Source organism: Callionymus lyra, chromosome 15 (assembly GCF_982586985.1).
Source record: "Callionymus lyra chromosome 15, fCalLyr1.hap1.1, whole genome shotgun sequence".
Lineage (NCBI taxonomy): Eukaryota > Metazoa > Chordata > Actinopteri > Syngnathiformes > Callionymidae > Callionymus > Callionymus lyra.
The window spans coordinates 12,302,821-12,329,209 of NC_141832.1; the positions used below are offsets into that span (position 1 = coordinate 12,302,821).

The 26,389-nt window shown below is 37.0% G+C and overlaps 1 protein-coding gene across 1 annotated transcript in view; it reads left to right on the plus strand.

Moving 5' to 3' along the window:
* Nucleotides 1–2,364: 2,364 nt before the first annotated feature.
* hs3st4 (heparan sulfate (glucosamine) 3-O-sulfotransferase 4) overlaps nucleotides 2,365–26,389 on the plus strand; it is a 113,107-nt gene continuing 89,082 nt past the window's right edge. The window contains exon 1 of the mRNA XM_087809782.1: nucleotides 2,365–3,129. Coding sequence (XP_087665908.1) covers nucleotides 2,525–3,129 — 605 coding nt within the window. The 5' untranslated portion in view covers nucleotides 2,365–2,524. The remainder of the gene's footprint in view (nucleotides 3,130–26,389) is intronic.

Below are 26,389 nucleotides of genomic sequence, written 5' to 3' on the forward strand. Positions count from 1 at the left end.
ATTTTGACTCCGCGTTCTGAGGCATGTAACGTCTCCTCAATATTCTCATCGGTAATGCCTGTCAGCATGTGTGTCTATGCTTTATTTATTGTTCATTGTTTCCATCTCGAGGGCTCCTTTAGCCACATGGAACATATTTCCTTTTTGAGTTACTTTACAGTAACTGACCTTTTTGTAGAGGTTAGAACATTGTCTATCACTTCATATTCACTCTTAGTTTCTGGCCTCTGATCGTCTTCCTTTCCTTCTTTCACCTGCTCATATTCTTCTCTTCCCGAAATCCAGGCTTATTCTGGTCGTTGAGTGAAAAGAGCACACGAGTTGTGTGACATGAGAAAACTCCTGCTGCATTCTGGATGAGTTTCAGAGGTCATATGGCGTCAGTCCACAGAGGAGACTTGACCTTGGTTAGAACTTGTTTCTTTTGAGGTTAAGGTTGTTCCAGCAGTTATCGCTTTTTTTTTTTTTTTTACATTTTTTGAAACAATTGTATTAAAAAAAACATTTAAATAATAATAATTGTTTATTCTTTTTTTTTCTTGGAAAAAAATATTTATTAAAAAAATGATTTATTCAGTTTGTACACGACACTGTAATATAGTGATAGGCAATTGAATTTCCTCAGGGGCCACATTCTATACAGCGGTTGTGAGGGAACTGAGTTATAAGTATAAAATCAAGTATTGAAATAAAAGTAAATATCCTAATATATAGTATATATATATATATATATGTATATTTTTTTTTATTTTCAACAAAAAAAAATGCATATTCACGTTAATAGTTTGTATGTTCTCCCCGTGTTGCGTTGGTTTACTCCGGGTACTCCGGTTTCCTCCTACAGTCTAAAAACATACAGAGGTTGATTGAGGACCTTGGGAAATTGTCCATAGGTATGAGTGTGTGTGTGAATGATTGTCTGTCTTTGTGTGTCCTGCGACAGACTGGCGTCCTGTCCAGGGTGTCCCCTGCCTCTCGCCCTATGATACTGGGATAGGCTCCAGTCTCCCCACGATCCCGGTAAAGGATAAAGCGGTAGAAAATGAATGAATGAATTTACGAGGGGAAATAACAAAAGTCCTAAAACCCTCATTTTTAGTCTTTATAATAGAATGAAATACAAAGTCCTCATGTCCTCATATAATTACAGACAAATGGCCACAATTGGCCCCTGGGACACCAGTTCGGCTATAATATATAACACTTAGAAGAGCCGGTCATTACAAAGACACAGTTTCTTTTAAGTGCCTTCTTTGAGAGAGATGTAGGAGCCAAGGTCTCATACAGGAACACAATTTATGATTATGATTTACTTCCTCTGTAGTGAAAGCTAGATCTAATAATCTAATAAATAAGTAAGACGCAAATAAAAATAAAAAAAATCTATAATCTCATATTCTATTTGGTACTTTTTTTTTGTCAAGAAATAATTGGTTGTTTAAGAATAAATATATACATTACGAGAATATTTAAGCGGGATCAAAGCCTGAGGTTATTACTCGTTTATTTATATATTTTGTATAAAATGTTTTCCTAGGGAAGTGACACGTGAAATCTTTCATCGAATGACGCACAATGTTGATCTAACATCTGCTCACTGAACGCTACACATGTGACACGCAATTTACACGCAAAAATGTTATTTTTCATTTCATTTGAATCCATGTTTGCTCCGGAGAGAACCAGCAGGGTGCAGACACGAGCCTTGTATAACAACATAATCTCACTTTAAAATAACTCGAGTGAGTTTTTTTTATTTTATTTAGGGTGAACTTTACGGGTAAATATTAAAGAAGCTTCTCTTCCATCTAACGCCTGCGAGGGTAGATCTTGGCGCGGGCGCGCGCGGCGTGACGTTTTATAGGCATAGTTGGGGAGGGGGGGGGGGAAGGATGGAGAGGGGAACAAAAAAAAAAAAGAAAAAAAGTGGGTGTACACACGAGTTGTGTGCTTCAGTTCAGACGAGCTCACGCGGCAGATGCGCACACGTCCGTGGATGGCTGCGAGAGAGGAGGAGGATGAGGAGTGGATGAAGAGTGGATGCTTTCACACGCGGGTCAACGCAGAGAGTGGAGGCTGAGGATTTTTTCTTTGGGGGAGAGATGCTACCATTGACCCGGACTAAAGGAGATCCATCCTACTTTTTTTTTTTACTTCTTTTTTTTCTTATTATTAATATGCCAGGATTCCCATCTGGAAGGACGCCCGTCCCTCTCAAATCTGCAAGTTCACCCCAATAAATTGTGACATTGTCTGTCAGCCGCACGGAATAAGAAATCGATAGTCAAGAAAGGGGGGACGCGGAATTTTAACGATCCAACCCCCCCACCCCCCCTATTCCTCTCCTTTATAAATATGCGATCCCCCCCAAGCCCCCCCAAACTGGATCGTCTCGGTTCGGTCGGATCTCAGGATCAGCTGGAGCTGCTGGTGACTGATCATTGCTGTTGATTCTGTTGTCCATGCAAGACTCGGGGTGGAAACATGTCTGGCCACTTCTCTGAGGGGATCACTGCTATCAGAGATGGCATTTTGGTCCGGCACTTCGGTGTTCACCTCTAAAGTGCCCCGGAAGATCTTATTCATGTTCACCCTGTCCCTGTCCGTCACCTACCTGTTCTACAGCTTGATGAGCTGCTACAACTCGCTGCAGTTCCCGCTGCAGGAGAACTACGTGTTCCAGGGGCGCCTGGTGACGGAGGAGACAACTTTTGTCACGCTGAGGGAGAAACTTTACTACTCCACTCCGCGGGGTTTCACCGAGCACCCGGACCCCCGCGGGACCGCGGAGTCCCCCTCCGCCTCCGCCTCCGCCTCCGCCTCCAGGGTCCGGGACGAGGCCGAGCGGAGGACGACCACCTTGGGATGGATCCGGATCACCGCGGCGCCGCCGAGCAGCGCGCCGGGGAGGGAGCGCCTGGAGTTCAGCACCACGGACAGCGACCCGCGTCCCAATTGCACGTCGGATTACGGGGTGAAGAAGCTCCCGCAAGCCATCATCATTGGGGTGAAGAAAGGGGGGACCAGAGCCCTGTTGGAGGCTCTCAGGGTCCACCCGGATGTCAGGGCGGTGGGGAATGAGCCACATTTCTTTGATAGGAACTACGAGAAGGGGCTGGACTGGTACAGGTGAGTCCAGAAACCAGCTGTTTCCCCTCGTTTTTCAGAAAGTCCCCTCATTAAACAATACATATATACATGAAATGCAATTTTAACCAAATAAAGAACGATATACATTTCTAAAATGAACCTAGAACATTTTATTTCGCCAACATTTTTGACAAATATATCCGTTATACTGATGGTTAAGGGGCATACAAACGGGTAAGGAAGGACACAACTGTAAATGAAGACGTTAAAACATATGACAACAAGAGGAACTGCCATGAGAACACGACATAAGTACGTGTAGTGAGTGTATTTTATCATTTTAAAAGTTAAATTAGAAGAGCAAAACTCCCTTGTTATTCTTGGTATTGGTCAACAGTAACAATGAGATACATTTGTGATTAAGAAATATATTTATAGATTGAAAAGATAATGGTGATGAAACTACTTTCAAGTTATGAATTTAGTGAGTGATGGAAGGAACCAAACACACACTTTAATAACTGATAATGGATAGTAATTATATTTTGGTGATCATGTGTGTTTGTGTCGGTGTATATATATATATTTATATATATTTATTATACCATAGTGGCACTAGAAAAATGGCTTCCTCACTAGATATACACCAGTCATGTGACATGTACAACTGGTGCAAACCCCACTTTACATTTGTTATAGATAAAAGGGATGAATTAAATTATTCAAAAATAAAAATCTCTGGTCCCGATCCTTTCTTTTAACATCATATTCAAAATGCTGATCACTTTAAGTCCCGCTGATAAACCACTATTTTAATCATCCTAAAGTCTGCTTCTATTTTCTTCCAAATAGAAGCAATTTGATCCCTAATTGAGCAATAATTCCATCACATATTCAGAGAATGAGCTTTTCTTTGAGCTGAAAGATTTATTCAGCCATCTGTTTTTTTTGTTTTTTTTTGGGGGGGTGGTTTATTGGCTAAAGCACAAATCTGTGAAGGTCTTTCTTAAATATCCTCATCTTTGTTGCATTCATTTTCTCACAGACTCTTAAACAATGTGCCTAATTAAGTCAGTGAAGGAAGTTTTATTTATTTACGATTCATTCCAATATACATGAGAACACAATGCACTGCATATATGGTGATTTTTCTTGCTTATCAAACCGCATCTGCTGTCCCTCAGGTCATACTTAAAAGTGAATTATCGCCACCTTTCACTTCCTCACATCCGGACCTTTTTGTTGGTTAAGTTTTCAATTATGTGAGAAAACAGTCAAGAGTTCAAGTCAGATGGAGTTCTCAAGCGATCGGGATGTTACTGGCTCAGCAAAGGTGTCGTTTTCTGGAATAATTGTATTTGACCACGGGACTCTCTAATGGAGTCAATGAGCTGAGGAGAATGACGCTGAGTCAAAGTCCCGTCTGTTGCTCCGTGGAATCTCGTCTGTTGTGCTGGTGTTTGGGTGGAAGAGCATCTGCTTTCATCCTGCTACATAGACTCGGGAGCCCTCGGCTGCTCATTTAGCCGGTGTTAACTCACAACGTTTCATTACGCTGATGGTGAAAGGCTCATTAGACGGCACTATGACATGCTTACATAAATAATTATAAGAAGTCTTGTGTGTTTTGGGGGACCCTTAGGTATAAATAAGAAACAAAACGGCTTTAATTGTGTTTTATTTTTCTGGGATGCTGCCTCTCACAGCTCAGGCTGCTCGTGATCTGAGTTTCATTCCGCAGTTTAGTCACAGTGTTGTCTTTTTCAGCTTTTAATTAAGCCTGCCTGCAGATGAATAAAATGTTATTTTGTGCATTTAAGCCAATTCCTATCTTTAGTCATTGATACACAACATTGTGCTAAAGCTACCTGATGACAAGACTGGTGCGAGAGACCATCACACACCCCTGATAAATCTCATAACTTTGTTTCAATAGATTTAACTTGTAATCATGTTTCAAAATAAATGTGTCAGATAAAAAATCTACTGTATTCACCCTGAAATTAAGAATTATACATTTCTCAAATTTCAAATTATCTCGGTACATTTCTCGAGTGCCTATTAGTGCATATTAACAGTACTCATTTTAAGACACAGCTTAAGAGAACAATTGTAGCTTCAATCCCAAAAAAAACAACAATGGATGCTAAAAGCAGCCAACCAATTGTCCCAGCAGTGCAGCATCCTACAGCGATTGCAGTAGCTTTTACACACAACGGCCAAATTGTTTTATATTAGAAGTTATTTTGAAGCATATTGTACATTATTGACCTTGTTTTCTTTTACAAGAAAAGCCCTTATTATCAGAAAAAGAAGCGTTGTATTAAAAATGTAAACACTTCTAAATCTGTAGCCATTAGCTTTGGTGTTAGCAACACGTCTCTGTCACTGTTTTCTTGTCTATTGAACCTCGAATCAAAGCTTTCAAAGCTATAAAGAACCTTGATTCAAAGATGTTCATTCGCTAAGTGCTATTTTATTTAACGCTACTATTTAACTCGTATTTCCGAAACCTTTCATAACACTTTATCAAACTTTGCATTTGTTAAACTGCTCAGGAGGCTTCATTGGACTCATTGAGAAACCTTTCAGACAACAGTTTGTATCTTTGTTTTTCTTTTGTTTATCTTCCTGTGCATAAATAGTGGGGATGAACCTTTTTAAATGGCTCTTCTTCGGGTGCTACTGGCATCTTCTATTTACTTTTTATTTCACTATATCTATTCCTTTGTTGCTATAAGACAATTATAGGCTTGAATCTAACTGTTAATCCTGAGAACTAGGGAAGTATAAATCCACTAAATCACCATACAAACAACGACATTAGAATTTATTTTTTTCGGCGTTGTCATCGTTGTTTTTTTCATTTTAAATATTTGGATGCATTTATATAACAATGAGTTTTTCTTTAAACTTATCTTTAGTCCTTATTTTATTGAGTTTTGTTTTGATTGATTAAGCGCTTTGTAACCATTGTTACTTATTTATTACTGCAACCTATTTCCCAAATAATTTACAGTGGATTGTCTTTTCTGTAAACTCTTCTTCGGGTGCCAATACGCTATTCTATTCATTTCTTTCACTATAATTGAAGTTTTATTTGTTTTTAAGGTAATACAATTATATAAAATAAGTGTATATGATGCCTCTTCACTCCCCCCAATACCTGTGGCATGTCCATGATGTGAAAGATGAATCTGTCACGTACCAGTTTCAATTGTACTTATGCATTACAATGGCAGGGTGAGTTTTTCATTCACGTTTGCCTTTTAACACATCAGAAGATTTACAACTGATTCCAGTTTACTGAGAGGCAAATGCTTTATATGAGTTTAATTGTTTCTTTAATGGTCAACACCAGCAGGAAGAATGGTCCTAAAACAACTTCCAAGGCCAATATAAAAGCCATCCATTCGGAACACGTTTGTTTGTTTTGCTCCTAAATGATGCATTATACTGCGCATCTCCTCTCGGCCCGCGTCGCCCCGGCTAATGTGCACCTAATGGAAGTGAAATTATGATCAGTTACAGATGTTCGAAACCATTTGACATCGGCGGAGTTGAGTGAGACCAGCAATCTCATAAACCGCGATTCATAAATTTGGATCTGTCGGAACCAGCACCTGCTCCATATTGTGATGGATACCGTTTATAAGTGATAGAGACCGGCAAGAAAAAAAAGAAAAAGAATCAAATATATTTGTGTGTTTAGAAGATACAAGCAGAGATAATCTTCACTCTCTTCGCTCCTCCGCACTGTGAATACACGTTTAAGATGTGTGCACTTTTCCTCAAGTACAAGTAAAGGCGATTAAATTGCATCACACTCCTGACTGTGGACCTAAAGTCAGACCCAAAGTTTTTTTTTTCCAACCTTGATAACTTTGCAGAGACCCTCGAGTCTTTGCCTCTGCGGTGTGCCGGGGGTCAAGGCCTGAATTAGTTGCCTGAACCAAGCAATTAGTCGAGAGAGGGAGAGACTGAAAACACCTACGGATTACAAAATTAAATAAATAATTGATAAAAGATGAGCTTCTCGAGTATATTAGAAAATCAACTTTACGAGAAAGCATGGAAAATGTAGTTTGAAGGACATGAACAAGGTAATTCTTTAAAGGACACTTTGAAAACCAAAGATAATAAATCACATTTTTGTCATCTTTATTGCCTGATAATATATGTTTAAATCCAGTTTCTGGGGAATATTCTAAGCAAATTTGATGTTGCAAAAGCTAAACCCTTGAATTGATGGTTAAATTCAAGTTTCACCCATTGTCTACTCACCCTCGTGTCACTTGGGGTTGGGACTATTTTCAGGGTAGTCTATTCCTTTTTACAGTTATAGACAAAAATGTATGTTCATCTTAATGTAGGGACTGGAGATAGGTTGTGGTCGACGGTATTTTGATGTTTTTAAGTTTTAATTTTGGAAGAGAACTGAGCACTAGTGGCTACGTTAAAATGGATTTATACTTTTTTTTAAATCCCAATGTCTAGTAAAGCTGCAGTGAACAACCATCTATTACTCTGGTGCAACATTGTTGAGACCTTAAGTGTCAATCCAAGTCATGTTGGCAACCTTTTCTTCTTTCAAATCATGCGGCTGGTTACCACCAACTCCACGAGGGTCCTTCAGACCAGGCTTGAACTAGTTTGGGAGTCCACAGTCGTAATCCTTTGAATAACTTGACACCTGTCAGTGATTTTCTTTGAATAGTCGACGTTGTAGGTATTTGAGTAACAATGAGTCATCTGCAGTTGTCGAGAGTTGTATTATGAGGCATGTTTCAGTGTGAAGCTGCTTCTTTGTTCATTGTTTACCTTCAGGTTCTACCTTCTAGAAAGAGACGTGAAAGCAGATCAATCCATATCTGTGAAAAAATACATAAAAAGTACACAATTCCTGCTTTATATTATCTGGTGTGAGTCCTCAAAACTTTCACAAAATAGTCCTAACACCACGTGTTTTTCTTGACTTACAATTGGTTATGTGTCTGTGAAGCTTCATGAAGCATTGTCATTCATGCAGAACTCAGTAGGTGGCGCCCTCAGGTTCAAACTGATATTGGGTTCCAATAGGATTGCTTTTTCAAAAATGAATGAGTAAAAAGAAGAGAGTGACGAACATATACGAAAACGCTTCATGAAGCTTTGTCCTCTTAACACCTGGGATCACCAATAGGATTCATTCTGGCAAATGTTAGTCATTTGCCTCCCAATGAGCTGTATAGGTGCTCAGAATGGTAAAATAAACCTTAAAATTTAAAATGAAACCCAAAATAAAATCAACTAATTGGGACAATTGTATTCAAATTCTCTGAATAACCACTAATGTTCATTGTTGATGAATTTATTATTACTTTATTTATTCTTCTTAATATTTTGTTGTTCTTATTAATATTTATTTATCATAATTATTCTTGTATTATTGTTAACTGCTCATTATGATTGTATTCCTTGTAGTTTTATTTTTATGTGGGTAAAAAATAAAGGCATATCTAAACACTCTTAATCTTATTAACATTTTAATGTTGTTTAAGAGGTTAGTCTCATGAAAATAACAAATGAGCTGACATATAACCAACCCAATTAGCAAGATTTGTTTTGTGTTTTAGTTCATAAAATCAACGTTTATATTCATGACGTGTGGTTCATAAGGAGAAAAATAAACAAACCCGTTTAGTTATTTCTAACCTGCTGCATTGTGTTCTAACACTCTTTGAACACACTTTTTGAAATAAATACTTTATTAAATGGCATCAAATGTGAAAATCCAACTTTCCTTGTTTCAAATGTTGAAGTCTTCCTCTTCAAGATGCAGTAAGTCCCTCATCATGACCATGTTTTGAAGTTAATACTTTATAAAGTTCTTGCCTGTCTGAAATATGGGCGAAGGAGAGGTTACGAGAGCGAAGTCAATTATAATGTCATATTGGTCTGCTTCTACTTTACACCCTGCTTTGTGAGCTACTGAGATACATGATGCTCTTCATTGTTTGACCAATGACAGCCGAGTGGGTGTGGCTAAAGTAAAAAAGATTTAATCTCCAGAAAAACGGTTTCAGTGGGCTGGGATTAGCTACATTTTCTAATGTGAATATTTCAACGAAAAGAGAGTTTAGTACAAACAGACACATACTGATGATACAATAGAATCCAACATCTATTTAAGACACACTTAAATCAACACATTAGTTTAACTTTAACTAAACACTTTGATTAAAAGTTATTAACCAGAAAATCTTAGTCACATCAAATACATTTTTAGGTTGTTTTGATTAATTAGATTTAATTTGTTAGATTTAAATGTTAGAAATAATACTTTACAAATGAGTAAAAGATTTCAAGGGGTTTCAATAGAGAAGGAAAAGGAAGAAAAAAATAATTGTGTCCTATAAATAATTGCTGCCTGTTGTGATTTCCCATGAACGCTTTTTTTTATTTCCAGCGTGTATTTCAGCCTCCTTGAACCGGCAATTATCCATCTAGTGGTATCAAAACTGTACTCAGAGGACTTTCATCAGCCAACTGGCACTTCTAATGTCGCTCCATTTTCCTGAGCAAAGAGGACGAGCGTCCACCACCAGGACTTCACTCGGCTTTTTCCTACCGGAGCTCCGGTCCCAGCCTCCGAAAATAAGCAAACGTTTGATGACCAATACAGTATCTGCTCAGAGCCAGTGTTTCGTCGTAAACTTTAGTGGAGAGCGTTAATGTGCGTCATAAATTGTGCTCGGGATTGTCATTGTTTATCGATCAACGTGTGGAGATTTATCCGCTCGGTGGGTGAGTTTTTCTTCCCGGAGAACTCTGGGATGGATGGTGGTCTAATGAGGGCTTATTAGCGAGGATGATTGCGCGGCACTTTTGGCATTTTTCGCCGGATTGTGTTTACGCCGCTGTTAACAGGGGTTTGGATGGAGCAAAAACATCATCATGGTTGTTTTGTTGCTCTAAATGCTCACAAACGACTGGCTGGTTTCACGACAGAATGTCAAATAGTCACTTAATCTCCACTGAAACCGCTAATTTAACGTCAGAATGAGCGTGGAATTCTTTCTCCTCACCAATCATTCGCCACTCACGGCCGGAATGAAACGAGCTGTATTAGTCCAGTTATACAAGAAAATGGAAAGAGAGAAGTAAGAGACACAAATACTTTTTTCTTTAAATTATGTTCTGGTCATCCATCACCATCCATCAAGGGGATCGGGTACAATTATTTTTTTTTTGCATTCCATTTCTCTATCAGTAGTGGTCGCTTCAGTTAAGCAATGGTTTCAATACTTCCTCACCCTAACCCATCTTAAGTTGCATTTTCATATGACACTTTGATATTGACCCTTAGCTGTCTACAGGTGTGACCCAGGTATCTGCCTCATAGATGGGCTGCCCTGTTCTTACTGTAAGTAGATGGAAAAGGCTACACCCCACTGGATCACAACCCTTCAGCCTAAACCTTTCACTTTAACCCTAAAACATCAATCCTTAACTTAACCCTTACTCTAGCCCTGGACCTCCTACTAGTCCGTACACTGACCATGAACATTAGATATACCCTTATCCTAACCATTGACTAATTTCTAACCCCAACCTTTACCTTACCCCAATATTAAGCAGTTGGTCAGAGACAGTTTCAAGTACTGATTGACAATTTGAAGATATGAGGAAAATTAGAAGATATTTCATCTTGTTTTGGACAACATAAGCATGTGGTTTGTGACAACTGCGCAATGGAGAAGCCACGACCTTACAGTTACATTTTTTTTGCATAAACAAGCTTGATAACTAAAGGTCTGTGGTCCCAACCCAGCGCATATCCATCCATCCATCCATCCATCCATCCATCCATCCATCCATCCATCCATCCATCCATCCATCCATCCATCCATCCATCCATCCATCCATCCATCCATCCATCCATCCATCCATCCATCCATCCATCCATCCATCCATCCATCCATCCATCCATCCATCCATCCATCCATCCATCCTTTATGTGTAACCCAAAAACAAACCCCAAGCCTAACCCAATTTTAGTCCTGAATCTACCCCTAACTGTAACCCTTACCATGAACCCTAAACTCTACCCTAACACTGATCCTTACTCTTAACAGTAAACCTAACCTTGAGTTATAGTGTCATAGGTTGTAAAGAATAAGATACATTTTCACTGTCTACCGTTGTTGTCTAATGATTGAGAAGTTCCGATCATTTTCGTAAAATGACCAAATCACCAAGCTAAATAAACCATAATTAAAAATAATATATATGTAGCTAATAATCAATGTGATTGATTGACTGCAGTGGAAAGTCTTTATGTGTGAACGATGAAGTTGAAGTCATCGTTTAAAAATTAAATATATATAAAGATTTAACAACATTGCCTCTAATTTACAGGTCACAATAGCAAACATTTGCTTCATAGTTCATCACATACATAGATCACATATTTGAAGCTCCGTTTGAAACTACAAAAGTTATTATATAAATAATTATTTCAGATAATGCATCAAAAATATAGTAAATATATGTAGATGCACACAAGTCAAACTTAAGTAACATTAAAAAGAAAACGGATAAAATGTGTGACTCAACATGTGATTGTAGATTACTGCGACATTTCTCTAATAAGTAACATGTTTATCATGTTTAGTAAATGATGTCTTTTTTTTATATATATATACATATATATTATATATATATATATCTTTATCTTTAGACTTTGTGTAATTGTGTCCTTTTTTCTTTATTTCTCTTGTTCTTATTTTATTTTTATTTTTTTATTTTTTATTTTTTTTATAAAAAAAATGCTGTATGTATGGCTATTGGAAAAAAAAAAATCCCGAAGGAGACCTACTGAGGGATCAATAAAGTTTTACCTTACCTTACCTTACCTTATATTTGTGATTCTTATGTGGAATAGTTTGCAGGTTTGACACATATCTAGCTCGAGAAAAAAACTGCTGCATTGCATTCGAAAACTCAATTGAAAAAAAACAGAATTAACAAGTCCCTTACTGACCGCATAGTTGTGGTATCGGTGAGCAAAAGCAAAAGAAAAAAGATCTGATTTACACTCAGTGTTTGTATTTACAGGTTATTGGAACGATGCAGGAATATTGCAGGCACCTCTGCACCAGACGGCAGCTTTTCCTTTCACTTCCCTCGTATGATAAATCTGGCCATGTAGAACCCCGGCACGAAAAAGTTTCAGTGAGGTTTGCGAGATTTAATATCTCTGTGTTATTAAAATGACATTTTAACCCCCAGAGCAATAAAATCCAAGGGGGTGTGCCGATAAATCTCCCGGCGCATTGTTCTTACCCTTTTAGGGGCTGCGTCCCTGCGCTGCTGAGAAATGAGGCTCCGATTGCTTCAAGCTCCCCGGCGATTAGTCCCCGGACACACTGTTTCCAATCTAGCATACTCCATAACTATTTTATTTTTTCGTTGCCGACTATTTCGCCCCGTTTTATTTGACGCCTCGCTAGATGTGGCCTTTACGGAAAACAGAAGACAAAAGCTGGCTGTCTCAGAATGAGCTGCACCATTTCCAACGAGCTCTTTCTTTGTGCTTATGTATTCTGGTCGGTCGACTCACGGCAGGAAAACAAAAAAATGTATCCTCAGGAACAGGTCACGGATCTTACGGAGCTGTGAAATTAAACTGATCCTTCCAAAAAAATGTATCCTCAAATCCTTGAAAAGATATGTATGTATATATATATATATATATGTATATATATATATATATAAAAATAAGGCTAAGTAAGTAAATTATATTTGTAGATCCGAGAAATGTGAGTTCTTCTACCAGAGCGGGTCAGAATTGTCGCTGCAGAGTTTTGAATCAACTGCAGGCGAGACAGATCCTTCTTGTTAAGACATGAAAACAAACTGTTGCAATAGTCCAGACAAGAAGACACAAAAGCATGGATTCCAAGCTCCAGATCATGTTGTGACAACATTTTCCTAAGTTTAGAGATTTTTCTCAGTTGAAGGAAACAGTTTTTGGTCAGTTTTCTACAGTGTTGAACAAGAGACTAGATGTCTTTGTCAAATACAACACCTAAGCTATATTTAGGGCATTTTCATTGTTAACATTACAGGTTGGTGCATTTCGCTAGTAGATAGAGTATTGACTATGTACGCAAGAAAGCCAAAATTATGATTCACTTAAACCCAGGGTATTAAAAAAAGTACATTTGCATTTTCTATAATGTGTTTCCAAGTGGAAAAGCTAAGCTTAACCTATGCTAACTAGCTACTATAGAAGAAAATAAAAAAAATGTTGAAACCACGTATAAATATGCAATACTTATGCAAACAAAAGAAAGACATACAAAAAGTAAAGGAAAACACAACTGACACAAGTGTAGGAAGTATTTTTAGTTCAGTTCTTCAGTAAACTGCCACGTATCTACACATATATCCATAAAAATACATAATAAATAAGCACTCATAGATAAAAATACATAGCATATATCTTGTCTTTTTACCTCTTGTATTTTGTATGTTACTGAATATAACATGATACAGCATATTATATATATATATATGCATAATCTAAGCAGATAGCCATAAAGAACACACTATATATACATATATACTTCATTGTTAATATAATTGTCCCTGTACATAAATACAATACACTTATTTCAATGCAATACAACCATCAACACTAATCCTTTTCTAGATTTATGCCTCATTATATTAAGTTATCACACTTCTTTTTCTTCGTTTTTTTTCTGCCTCCAGACTGTTCCACAAAGTAGGTCCAATGTATCCAAGCCTTTAGCCTTTTGAAGTTATTTGTTGCCGTTTCAAATTCAACCAGATCCATAGATTTAATGAGTGCCTGAACATGCAAGTGAGTGTAGTGTACTGAAAATCTGTCAAACATTCCAAACAAATTCAAGAGCCATGTTCAGTATTACCATCAGAAAGCGTTGTTTTTGAAAGCGACATAACAATTGCTGGTTTTGAACCCTGTGGATTGTAACCACTGGCTCTGGGTTTGAAGAAGTAATTTCCCGTCGGTGCCAAACAGAACGTCTGAATCCAGCATTTTATTCCTCATTTCGCTCTCCATCTTTCATCAGGGCCACAGCCAGACCTCCTCACACCTGACTGGGAGCGAGTAGCTCGACTCAGCCAAGGTGGGCCAGATCCTCACATAGGCAGGATGCCATCCCCCTTCCAGCTGGGGCGGCAGCGCTGCCGCAGTGGGCCCGCCGTCCCGTGCCTCCCCCCCCCCCCCCCACCGACATGGCAGAATCTGCCGACGCCTGATAAGACGTCGCCAAGTCTCACAAGGGCGCACCTCCGAGTGCTCCGATGCCAGGGCTGCAGTCGTGGAATTAAACTTTTTAATTAGCAGCATAGCCCGCCGCCGTCAGGAGGACGGAGCGCATCACTCCGGTCCTTCTCGCTGCCCACCCTCCTTCCACTTGATTAAACTCCCAAGTACAAGTCCAAACCCGGGAGGTTCCGGCCACGACAGGGACAATCATGTTTGTTTCCCCCCTTTGAGCGTCTCCTCCGATTGCGGCCACGGCGCAGGAAAATGACTCATTAGATACCGCAGCCAGGAAGTAGCGGTTCTGGGGCCTCTTTTTTTTTGTACGATTTCGCTCCTCAGAGCGTAGAAATCAATGTTTTTTTCCCGGAGTAACTACTATGATGAAGTTACGGGCAAGAGGAATCTTGAAAAGAGAGTTTGATACTTCAAACGCACGTGCCAACTATAATACTCTCTCAAGCAACAGTTATAGTTTTGAAGAGAGCTACGAAAAAAAGTTCTTCTTCATCTCAACTTAAAAAGCGAGATGAATCCTTTTGATGAAAATGAACTAAATTTACTTCCTTACTAGAATCTATTAAACATGATTTAATTCAGTTCTTAGTTAGAAACTTAATAAAAAAGAACTTCATTCAACTTTTATTTATACAGCTTTTATGGGAAAGTCTTGAGCTGAAGTATGTTTATCAATTTAATATATTAGATCATTATTTCACAGTTTTCTTTTTTCATTGATACTTATGCGAGAGAAGAATATATCTGTGTTATCTTTCTAAACTATAACTCATTCAAGTTTGTGTTTGGTTGAAACCTTTGGAGTGAAATAATTACCGGCTTTTGAAAAATGCAACTAAAATATAACGGCGAACTAACAGCTCTGTGCTTCAAAAAGGTTTTGGACAGACATGTAAACTCTGTGTTTTACTGAATGCAAGTAAAATGTTGTACTTTAAAATCGGATCTGATTAGTTTGTTTAGGTTAAACTTTAACTAAGATTCCTTAATCTGAGAAACGTCTTAAACAATCTTAAATAGATACAACAATAACTGTTGAAGTTCCTTGCATGTTATTGGAGAACGAAGGTAAGATTAGAGCATAAAGGATAAAGCTGGCCCTGAAAGAAAAAAAATATCTAAGAAATATACCCTTTTTTCATCTTTGATGAAGGTCCTTAAACAAGGACTTTTTTTTTTAATTAGCTGTACAAAAAAATATTTTTTGAATAATCAAATGTTAGTATACAGGTATGGGAATTATTTTCCTAAAAAGCAAAACAATACTTTAAAACTTTAAAGAAGTTTAAAGAGGTTAAATCTAGCATCAACGCGAGTCCTGTGTGAATATGTTTCTTTTTTATACTTTTCTATTCACCAACCTGAAGAGACAAAGAAACATTTCTTGGCCTATCTAGCTTTTCCCAAAGATTACATTTTTTTAATATATTTATGGACAATGTAATTATCCTGTAAAACATGTAAATTAATGTACCAAAGTATAATAAACATTTTTCTCCTTAATAAAATGAGTAATCACTATGTTGACAAATGCTCTCTGTAATGTCAAAACAGTTTTTAGCAAATTAAAACAAAATAAGGCTCAATCTCTATTTAAATTTATATAAATGTATTATCAGCAAAGTATGTACAACTCTAAACATTTTCCAGAGCCATGTTTTCCTACACGTATCAAATGTATTTTACCCGCAGCTATTAAGCGACGAAGCGTTGACTTTCTTCTCTATTTATTGAAGTAAATGGTCTGAACATTCCAGCACAGTTTCACGGGAGGTTCATTTCGTGCCCGGATTACTGCTCCCGAGGACGGAGATATTGAGATGGCGGCTCACTTGGTCGACCACACGCGTCCGGAACCAACCACTTCCAGCCGTTCGATCGTGAAAACGGCCGGAAAAGGTCCGATCCTCCCGATATTTCGGCCGCGGGCGATGTCACGGTGACATTTCAACAGGATTTAACGTTGAAAATCACTGCATTGCAGCGACTTCTTTAAAAGTTTTTATTTTTCTGTGATACTGGATTAGATTTTCACATCCACACCTCTCTTTTCTGTTTGAATGTATTCTTTTTTTCTTTCGTTCTTCTCTTATAGACACGAAAATGAGAAATGTGAAAGAAGGGAATGCATTTAAACGTTGCATGTAGAGGAATCAAAATCACTCAAAGCGCAAATGAAACCAATTTTCTTCCTGCCGCTGATTCCTGTTCAAAATTCATGTGCAACATTTCTCTGCCTCCACATGTTCATCTCATTTTCTGCAGCTCCACTTCAGTGCCTTTAAGAAGGAGGCGATCTAACTTATGGTTTCGATTCTAGGGTTAGATAATTAATCCTCGGCTTCTATTACCAAGAGAAGGTTCACAATGGAGGCGAATAGCCATTTTATTTAACAATCATTTAGAGCAGCTTCCTGCAATGTCAGAAGGGAGGATGTGTTTTTTTTTTGTTTCAAATGGACAGATTGTCAGAAAAAAAATAAAACCCTGTTTCATCCACAAAATGATTTATTTTGGACCTGCAAGAAAGTCTTAGCCGAAGCCATTTTGTGCTCAAAGGGATTAATCTCTCCCAAAATATAATTTGCATGCAACAGAACTGCCATAATGTGCTCATCGTCACGGAGAACAATCCGTCTGTTGTGGATATTTCTGCCTCCATGGGCGTCTTTAAGTCTCGGCAAAAATACCTGGAGAAAAAAAAAAAACATGTGTCGTTCATACTCATCAACTTTCCAATTCTCACCCTGCTTCTGCCTCGGCACTGATTCGGATCTCCTCATTGGTTGGAAAAAAAAAAAAAAGGAGGAAGTCTCAGGATGGCGTTTGGAGAGAGCAATGTTCCCAGAACCAGACCGGAGCCAATCAGCAGGGACAACCGAGACCTTCTTTTGAATATGGATCCAGTACCTGACATGGCATGAGGATAATAACAAATGAAAACAAATGCCATATTTTTTTTATTTTTATTATGTTAAAAAATAACACTGATTTAAATTGATGCCAGTAAATAAATTAAATATTTAATTGAAACAGTATGTTGTTGTTTTTTTTATACTTCCTGGTACAAATAATAACAAAAAAGCATAATTCAATTTAAAAGCAAAACAATTGTTAAATTATTTACTTAAAATAGTTTGGTTAATAATTAAAACAATAATAAAAAAGAAAAGTTAATAGTATTAAAATGTTGAACTTATTTACTGTATAATAATGTATAAAATAATAATATGTACAAGCTAGCTCTGTGTTTTTCATACATTTTGTGGTCTTTTAATTTTCGATACAGACGTATTCAAATATTTACATATATTTCCTAAAGGTTGGTACACAAATAGATGAAATTCTGCCTGAGTAGTGATGTAAGTAACATAAAAAAAACATGCTTTATTTTTAAAATATGACGTTTATAAGATTTAACTTTTCAATTAATTTTTAAAGGAAAACTTTTACTCTATCTCTGAAAGGCCTGATCCATAGTATTAAAAAAAAGGGTTTTGTCTACATGTAGCATGTTCTAACACGACGTAAAAACATAATAAATACAATAAATATGCTTGCAGTTTCGATCAGATAATAAAAAACAACTATTAAAGCAAAATTACGTAAGATTTAAAATATTGTTTCTGGCTCCCCCTAGTGTCGTTATAGATGTCGCCAATTTTCTGCCTCTATATTTGTTCATAAAATCCTTGTTTTTTGGTTTCTAATCATCATGTTACCTTTATATATAAAAAAGAAAATGTAATTTTAAAATGTTGTATAGTGTTGCTTGAAAGGCTAAAGATTGACAAGTCTTAGGCATTAAGATGAAACTAGGAAAAAACAAAAAACAATGTTATTTAACAAAGTATAATTGCTGTATTGTTCTCATACTAACAATTTTGTGACCAAAAAACGCCAGATTCATGTGACCTGAACTGATCATTTATTATCTCAAAACACGTTGAATAACAGCCGCCGCATCTTTCAGCCTCCCTGACTCTTAAACAAGCGCCTAAGTTATCGCTTCGTGTAATTTATCGCGTCATAAAAACCAGGTTTTTAACTTCCAAACATCCATCAGGTGTCTCCATTATGACAGGCTCATAATACTCCAGGTCCTCTGTGTGTCGTAGCAATGTACGCTGATGAGAAGTCAGTAAAATAAAGAGTCCTTTTATGAATCCTTCACTTAACGAAAGTGTCAAATTAGATGAATTTACAGAGCCGGAGGCTCTTAGAAGGTCCGCGTAAGAGAGTTTTAAAGAAGTTCAGGTGCTTCCCCTTTTGATGATGTCGATCACCTGAAGGTCTGAGACCTTACATCACTGATCTGATCCAGCCTTACACCCCAGCTCGGGCTCTGAGGTCTGTGGATCAGAATCTACTGATGGTTCCACGCACACGGTTCAGGACCAGAGGAGAGAAATCTTTTCAGGCTGTTGCTCCTAAGCTTTGGAACGATCTTCCTCTCTCTTTGCGCTTGATGATCTACTGACTCCTTTAAGAAACATCTGAAGACGTTTCTATTTGTTCAGGCTTTTCCTTGATTTTCTGGAACCCCTGTGTTGTTCTCAGTATTATCTTGATCTTTAAAGTATATATTTTTTTGAGTATTGTTTTGATTGTTAAAGCTGGTCTGGAAAAGCGCTATATAAATAAATATTACTTACTTACTTACTTACTTATGGTTCTCAGTCGGGGGAAACGGATGTTTTCTTTGTATCCCGGCAGCCGCTCCGCAACCTATCTTCGTAACGAACCTGCTTTCTAAATCTTCCCGATGCTCTCGGGGTCGAGCAACAAGCTGACAAACCTAATTGAATTATGACGGTGAGATGTGTCGAGGCTCCGGAGGTGTGAGCTAATTCCTCTGTTTACACCCCTGAGTCACTGTCACCAACAAAGACAAACACATTCATTGGCTTCCAGGATCTTGTTTGCTGTGATTGTCCCATCGCCTTTTGAAGTTTCTCATCTGCTTTATGTTGTTTACTTATTCATCCTCCTTTCTTCCTCTCCGTGCACCGCGGGATATTCCGCTGGAATCATTTTGGCACAGTTTGAAACAATGCGCGAGTTGAGTATTATTAGATGTGTTCGCTGCGCTCGACATGCGTCGCATACGTGGCTTTCGTTCCTGCCGGTGTTGCGGGGAAAATCCTCCATCGCCCGAGCAGCGTTATCGCGGCTACGATCAATTATGATGCAAATGGTTCGACTCAGGAGGTGTTCTTTTTACTAAGCGAGCATTTTCGCTGAGAGGTAGATCGCATCCATAACACGCCTGTGAAAAAAAACTGTTTAACTCAACAAGAAAAAAAGATTACGAATGCAAAACAAAATGGATAATTCTGACTTGTGTATTATTTAAATACTTTTGTCATCATGGGTTGGTTGTGAATTTTCAAGAGCTGTTTCACGTTGACGCTAATCAATATATATATTTTAAATGTTTTTGTAATTTATGTATTATTATACTATATCTTATCATTTTATTAGAATCAACTATTTCTCAATATAAGGCCTTAAAAGAAAAGTTTTTTTGTGTTGTTTTTGAAGACCATCAATGGGAATTGGAATCTGTACTTTAGCATTAGCTAGTTAAGTATTTAAAAGCATCTCATTCACAGTTTAAAAAGAAAAAGATGCTTAATAACTTGGCCAAAGTACCAACAAATATGTTTATATAAATATAAACAAGTATTTAAAAGCATCTCATTCACAGTTTAAAAAGAAAAAGATGCTTAGTAACTTGGCCAAAGTACCAACAAATATGTTTATATAAATATAAACAAGTATTTAAAAGCATCTCATTCACAGTTTAAAAGGAAAAAGATGCTTAATAACTTGGCCAAAGTACCAACAAATATGTTTATATAAATATAAACAAGTATTTAAAAGCATCTCATTCACAGTTTAAAAGGAAAAAGATGGTTAATAACTTGGCCAAAGTACCAACAAATATGTTTATATAAATATAATCATTTAGAAGTTTACTTATTGTGACTTGGAATTGTTGATTCGTGTTCTATAATTTCGAATGTACAATGTTTTTTTTTCACTTTTTTCACAGATAGACATTTTTATAGGATTTGAAAATAGCTTTTTTTTTTTTTTTTTAGACTACATACTTCACTTTTAAGTATCAATAACTATGTATTTTTTAAATAACCATTTGGACATCAACTAATTAGAATTGAAAAATCTTTTGTGAAAATGTACAAAAAGTTATATTTATAGGCTTTAAAGAGAAGTATTTTGAGCAGATAATCCGTTCTCAATTTTTATTAAACCACATAATTTGCCCAAAGCATAAGTAACAATTAGTTTTGTTTACATAATCATTTTTATCTCAACTTAATGGGACTTTGAAGAACTATCTTTTAGAATTCAGCCTGAAAACAAGCATAAATAATAAAAAAAAAAAAAAGCTTTTTGCTGCCGAGAGTAACAAGGTTCGCTTCCCGCTTCTGTCACCAGGGTTTGCTTTCTTTTCCGGATCTTGTATATTCTTACCCGGGTTTACTCCTGGCACTCAGATATCCTTCCACTGATTGAATAATATAAATTATTCAACGATTCAAAGTGTTTATTGTCATGTGATTCAAATCCATGCATCTTCTTGAACATTTGTTGGTTGTGTCTTCGCAATTCTAATTGATGTAAAAACATATTTTTCGAATGACACCGAAAATCAAGAATCCATCCCCATATATTATTTGAATTTAAAGATTATCTTGATCATCAACATATATATTTTCTCTTTTGTTGATATACAGTATAGACCAAGGATGGTTGGAATCTCTAGCAAGTACCTAACACTGTTCATTTAAAGTGAAAAAACCATTGCAGACATTTCTTCTACTTCACTTTTCTTTGGTAGAGTCCAAGGTTCAATAAGTATGATGAATATTAAGAGCAGATGATTCATCTTTTTACAGACACAAAAATAAACTTTCGTTCAACTTTACCCATAGCAACGAGGTTGGTTGTTCGCTTCCAGATTCAGGATACCAGGGTTGCTTTTTGTACTGTTTTTTTTTGTTTCCCCCCGTTCTTACCCAGGTTTACTGCGAGCACTGAAATTGCTTCCCAAAATCCCCCAAAATACTAAGCTCATTGAGTACTATACATTATTGAAGGTGTTTATTTTCATGTAGAATAGGAACTAGTAAGTAAGTAAGTAAAGGTTATTTGTAAAGCGTCTTTCTAGACCAGGGTCACAAAGCATTTCAACAATGAAAAACAATACACAGTTAAAGTACAGTATATACTTTAAAAGATCAAAACACATCAAAGGGAAAAGCCTGCACAAATAAAAATGTCTTAGGATGAAGGAGTCAGTAGATCATCAAACAAAGAGAGGAAGATCGTTTCAAAGCTTAGGAGCAACAGCCTGGAAGGATTTCTCTCCTCTGGTCCTGAACCGTGTTCAGGAACCATCAGTAGATTCTGATCCACAGACCTCAGAGCCCGAGCTGGGGTGTAAGGCTGGATCAGATCAGTGATATAAGGAGGAGTCTGACCATGAATATATAGATCTGAAAGTAAGAACCAGAATTTTAAAATTGATCCTGTAAAAAACTGGCAGCCAGTGAAGCGTTTTAAGGATCGGACAAATGTGAGTTCTTCTACTAGAGCAGCTCAGAATTCTCGCTAGAGCTTTGTATTAACTGCAGGCGAGACAGATCTTTCTTGTTTAGACACAAAAATAGACTGTTACAATAGTAACAAGAATACACAAACTAATTCCCATTGCAATTAAATTCTGACTTTTTGCTCACAACAATTTCCATTTAAAATACAAGACTATACAGTTATGTTCATGTGAGTAAACCTCAAAACAATTGAAATAAATTGTATGTAATAAATAAAATATATTGGGGACACTGCACATTCTATTTCAAAGCAATATCATTTGAAAAAAGAGTTGAATTTGATAATATTTTACAAGAAACGGCTGCAATAGCAGTGTTGACATCTTTCTTTACAAACTCAAAACTGTACTGTATGAACTAAGAGATGTTTAAAGATTCAAGTTTTCAGGGATTCATAAATGAGTATTAGGTTTGAGTACAACGGTTTTTGGATCACTGCTTCACATCTGTGGTACATGGAGTCGACCAAATTCTGACACCGAACGACAGGTATTAGGTCCCTGGACAATTCTTCTACTTTCCTCAATTCCTATGTTTTGGTTTTGCATAATGAACAGCATTTCTTAACGTTCGTCCATAAGTTTTCTATGGGATTAAGGTCTGGGGATTTTTCTGGCCACTCCATTTCTTGAATTCCTTTTGTCCGGAACCTCGATTACTGGTGTGTTTGTAGTGATTGTCTTGTTGAGAAACCAGTACAACACCATAGTACAAAAAATATCATGATACTTGCACCACCATACGTCACTGTCTTTACTGTCTACTGTGGCTTGAATTCAGCGTTTGCAGGACTGCTATTATTTTGAACAAAACTGTACATATATTTTAGAAAAATGACCGCTAAATACAATATGTAAACTATTATAAAAGTAAACCGGCAATTTTTAAAAAAGAGCCAATCTATGTTAAGTGTAGTGCAAAAGTAAAAGTACTAATTCCGTGAAAATCCGTAGGTGTGAGCAATTTAAGTTTCTTTGTCTCGTTTGACAGGCTGGTGACGTCTTCAGGGTGTCCCCTGCCTCTCGCCCTAAGCAGCTGGGAAAGACCCTGTGATAAGCAGTGGAAAATAAAAATAATTATATTTAATCAATGGTGTGAAAAAATACACTCCGGATTTGTATTTGGACTTGAGGTGATTCCACATGACTTGTTCATTCCATGCATGTTGAGCGAATCTCCCGAAATTCCCTCCCTTTTCCAATCGACCTCCGGTTTGTTTCATGTCTACAAGTCAGAATTTTAAGTATGAATTGACTTTCGAATGAGCATATCTTAACTTCCTGACACCTGCAGGAAAAACACCAGGGCGGCCCCGGTTGTGCCGAATTAATTGATCCGACAATAAAGCACTTTTTTTTTTTTTTTACTTTTCCAGACGTTTGACTCAAGGTCACTCTGCCTTAAACCGTGTCCTCTTGTATTTTCGGTTGCCATGAAACTCTATCTAGGCCAAGGTGAGGCTGCAGCCGCTGTAACTAATGGGTTTATTTAATTCAATTTATTGCTGCGAGCGGCGGCATCATATGAGACACGCCGGTCACTGTAAGATTGAGGATTCTTCATGAGAGAAAAGGAAGATTAACCCTCTTTGAAAAGGGCAGAATTCACTCTCATGTCATGGTTTATTTTGCTGCCCGGCTAGCTGGATGTTTAAATCTGCGGAACTAAATGAATATAGGTTTTGGGGCGAAATACGGCTTCTCTGTTCTTTTTTATCAGAGTTTTCTATGTGCTGCCCCCTGTTGGACGACTATAACCAGGACAACTTTGTGACATGGAACTGAATATTTATCAATCATAATAGCACATGAAGATTCTTTACTTCAACTCTGGGTATATACTTGTTGCTACAATGGTATGGTCTAACAATTATTACGTTGCTTATAGAGGGTTTTCCCAGAATTTGCCGGTACCCCGGATAGACGGCAATTTTAGGGGGTACTGGATGTAAACGAGACGTGTGAGACCACAGAAGCATTGCTCAAAATGAACTAAAGATGCAAATAAACAATTCTGAAGAGGTTAATTTATTGGTCGTACGTGTTAGCGATGGGATGTTGAAGCTTACCTCGTAGATCCTGGTTAGCTTCGCTAACTACCAACTCTGCCTTTCCTTTAACGACTTTTAACATTCTCTCTTTTATTCCCTTTTTTCAAATAATAAAACTACATTTTTTTCACAGTCTGACCTATTTGTACCTTCAAAAACATGACAAATTGGGTCAGGATTTCTTCAGTATGTGTGCTTTGTTTAAACAACAGGTACCTCCAAGATGGCCGAGCGATCAGTGTGAGATGAAAGTTAATGTACTGTTTTTTGATTGTTAAAGCACTTTGTGACCCTTGTCTAGAAAGGGGCTTTAGAAAATAACCATTACTTACTTAAAAAATAATAATTCTTAATTCATTCATTCATTTTATACCAGGAATCCACAATTCAGGGTTAAATTATTCATAATATAGTATCATTATTATCTATATATCAATTATATTACTATACTGTACGTTTTTTGATTGTGAAAGGAAATCAGAGTGTCCAGAGTATGGAAACTCTTGTAGAATGTGCCCAGAAATAATAAAAAAATATAATAATACAATACAAAAAAATTAATTTAAATATAAATCATGACAATTCAAACATTTATTTAGAAAAATCTATTTAAATATATAAATATATTATCTGTAATAATAATTAAAATACGTTTTAGAGTGAGTATGTTGGAAAAGAGTAAATTTAAAAAATAAAAAAATTGAAAGACATGCAAGTTAATGTCTATTTGTTATTAAAATAATAGCAAAATAATAATTATATAAAAAAATGATTTCAGAAAGCCAGTTATTACTAGCGATGTGTTGATGAAGCATCCTCACTTTTGTCAGTGTCCACTAGGGGGAGTCTATTCCAACACATAGTTTAATCAATCCTTCCTGATTAATGTATAAAACACTTTTTGGGACGTAGCCTCCGATTGAAATCCCCTCCCAAAGATCTCACCTTCCGTCACCGAGAAGTGGAACAGACCCTGCAGCTCTGCGCCCCCAAAGCCAGTTCCTTTCTCTTAAATTTGTTTTGTAATACATCCCATTTCTTAGGGAACCAACGGCCACGCAAACACCACTCCGGGGTTTCGGAAAAATTAATGTGCCGCGATAATTAGTTCAGCCATGCGGCGTCGCCGAGGGAAGGAATTTTCATGTGTTCAATAATATATACCGCGATTTGTTTTGGTTCTAATGAGCATGTATTTCAACCTATATTGTTTTGTAGCATGGAGGGGATTTTTTTCAACATCAATCCGGGGAGAATTCTTACTCCATTAAACATGATTATTTACTTTGGGAACTTTTTTTTTTAATTCCTCCGATCCATTTTCCATTTCCTGCCAGGGATTTGATTGCAGCAATTACCCTCACCTGACAGCACAGGTGTGAACCACTTTGGGATTTCTGGGTCTGAAGGGAAAAAAAAAAAACAGCAGGAGTTCTGGACCTCTGGATTGGATCAAGAACCGTCGTAATCAACCACTCTTCTGAATTCAACTACTTACAAAAAAAAAAAACAGCGGTAAGCAGTGCACCTGTTTCATTAATGTCAACCAGTGTGTTTCAGTTTGAAAGCTTGCTTATGTGTAATCTGCCTGTAAATGTCAGCGTAGGTGTTCTGGTTAATTATTCCAGAGCTTATTGACAGACTTTTTACATGGTAGGGGGTTTTTCCCCCCCTGACCTCGATAAGTGCTAACCCATCGAGCCTTTTTTTTTTTTTTTCCCGACTTCTTCTTCTATTTTTCTTTCCTCCATTAGCTTTTCACTGAGTTGAACAACAACGTGTCCGCTGCGTGGTGTCAATTTTTTGAAAGCGGCAGCAGAAATTGTCGAGGGAAAATTAAATGCAATCACGCGACCTCCTGTTGTCTCAAAGTAACATGGGATATAATGAGCTCGAGGAGAGGGGGTGGGAAAAAAAAACCATGGACACAAAATCTGGATTTATTCATTCATCAGGAGCAAATGTAGATGTTGATTTATTTTTATTTGAAAATGTTTAAAAAGTTAAAGAGGTCATTACTTGAAACTGACGTCTTCCGTGTTTCGTTGAGCTTTAATAATGGGGGAAAAAAGGGTCAAAATGTATTTTTTTAAAGTATTTAATACGTAAATAAATGTATACTTCTTTGTAATTTTTATCAAGGAGAGCACAACATAGATTAACAGAATCTTAAATAATTTAACCATTTTTTAAATGTTTTAAAAAGTACATTTTCATTGATACTTTATAATGTTTTTTGTTTTTATTAAAATAATTCATGGGTTGGTTAGATAAAACTTTATTGTT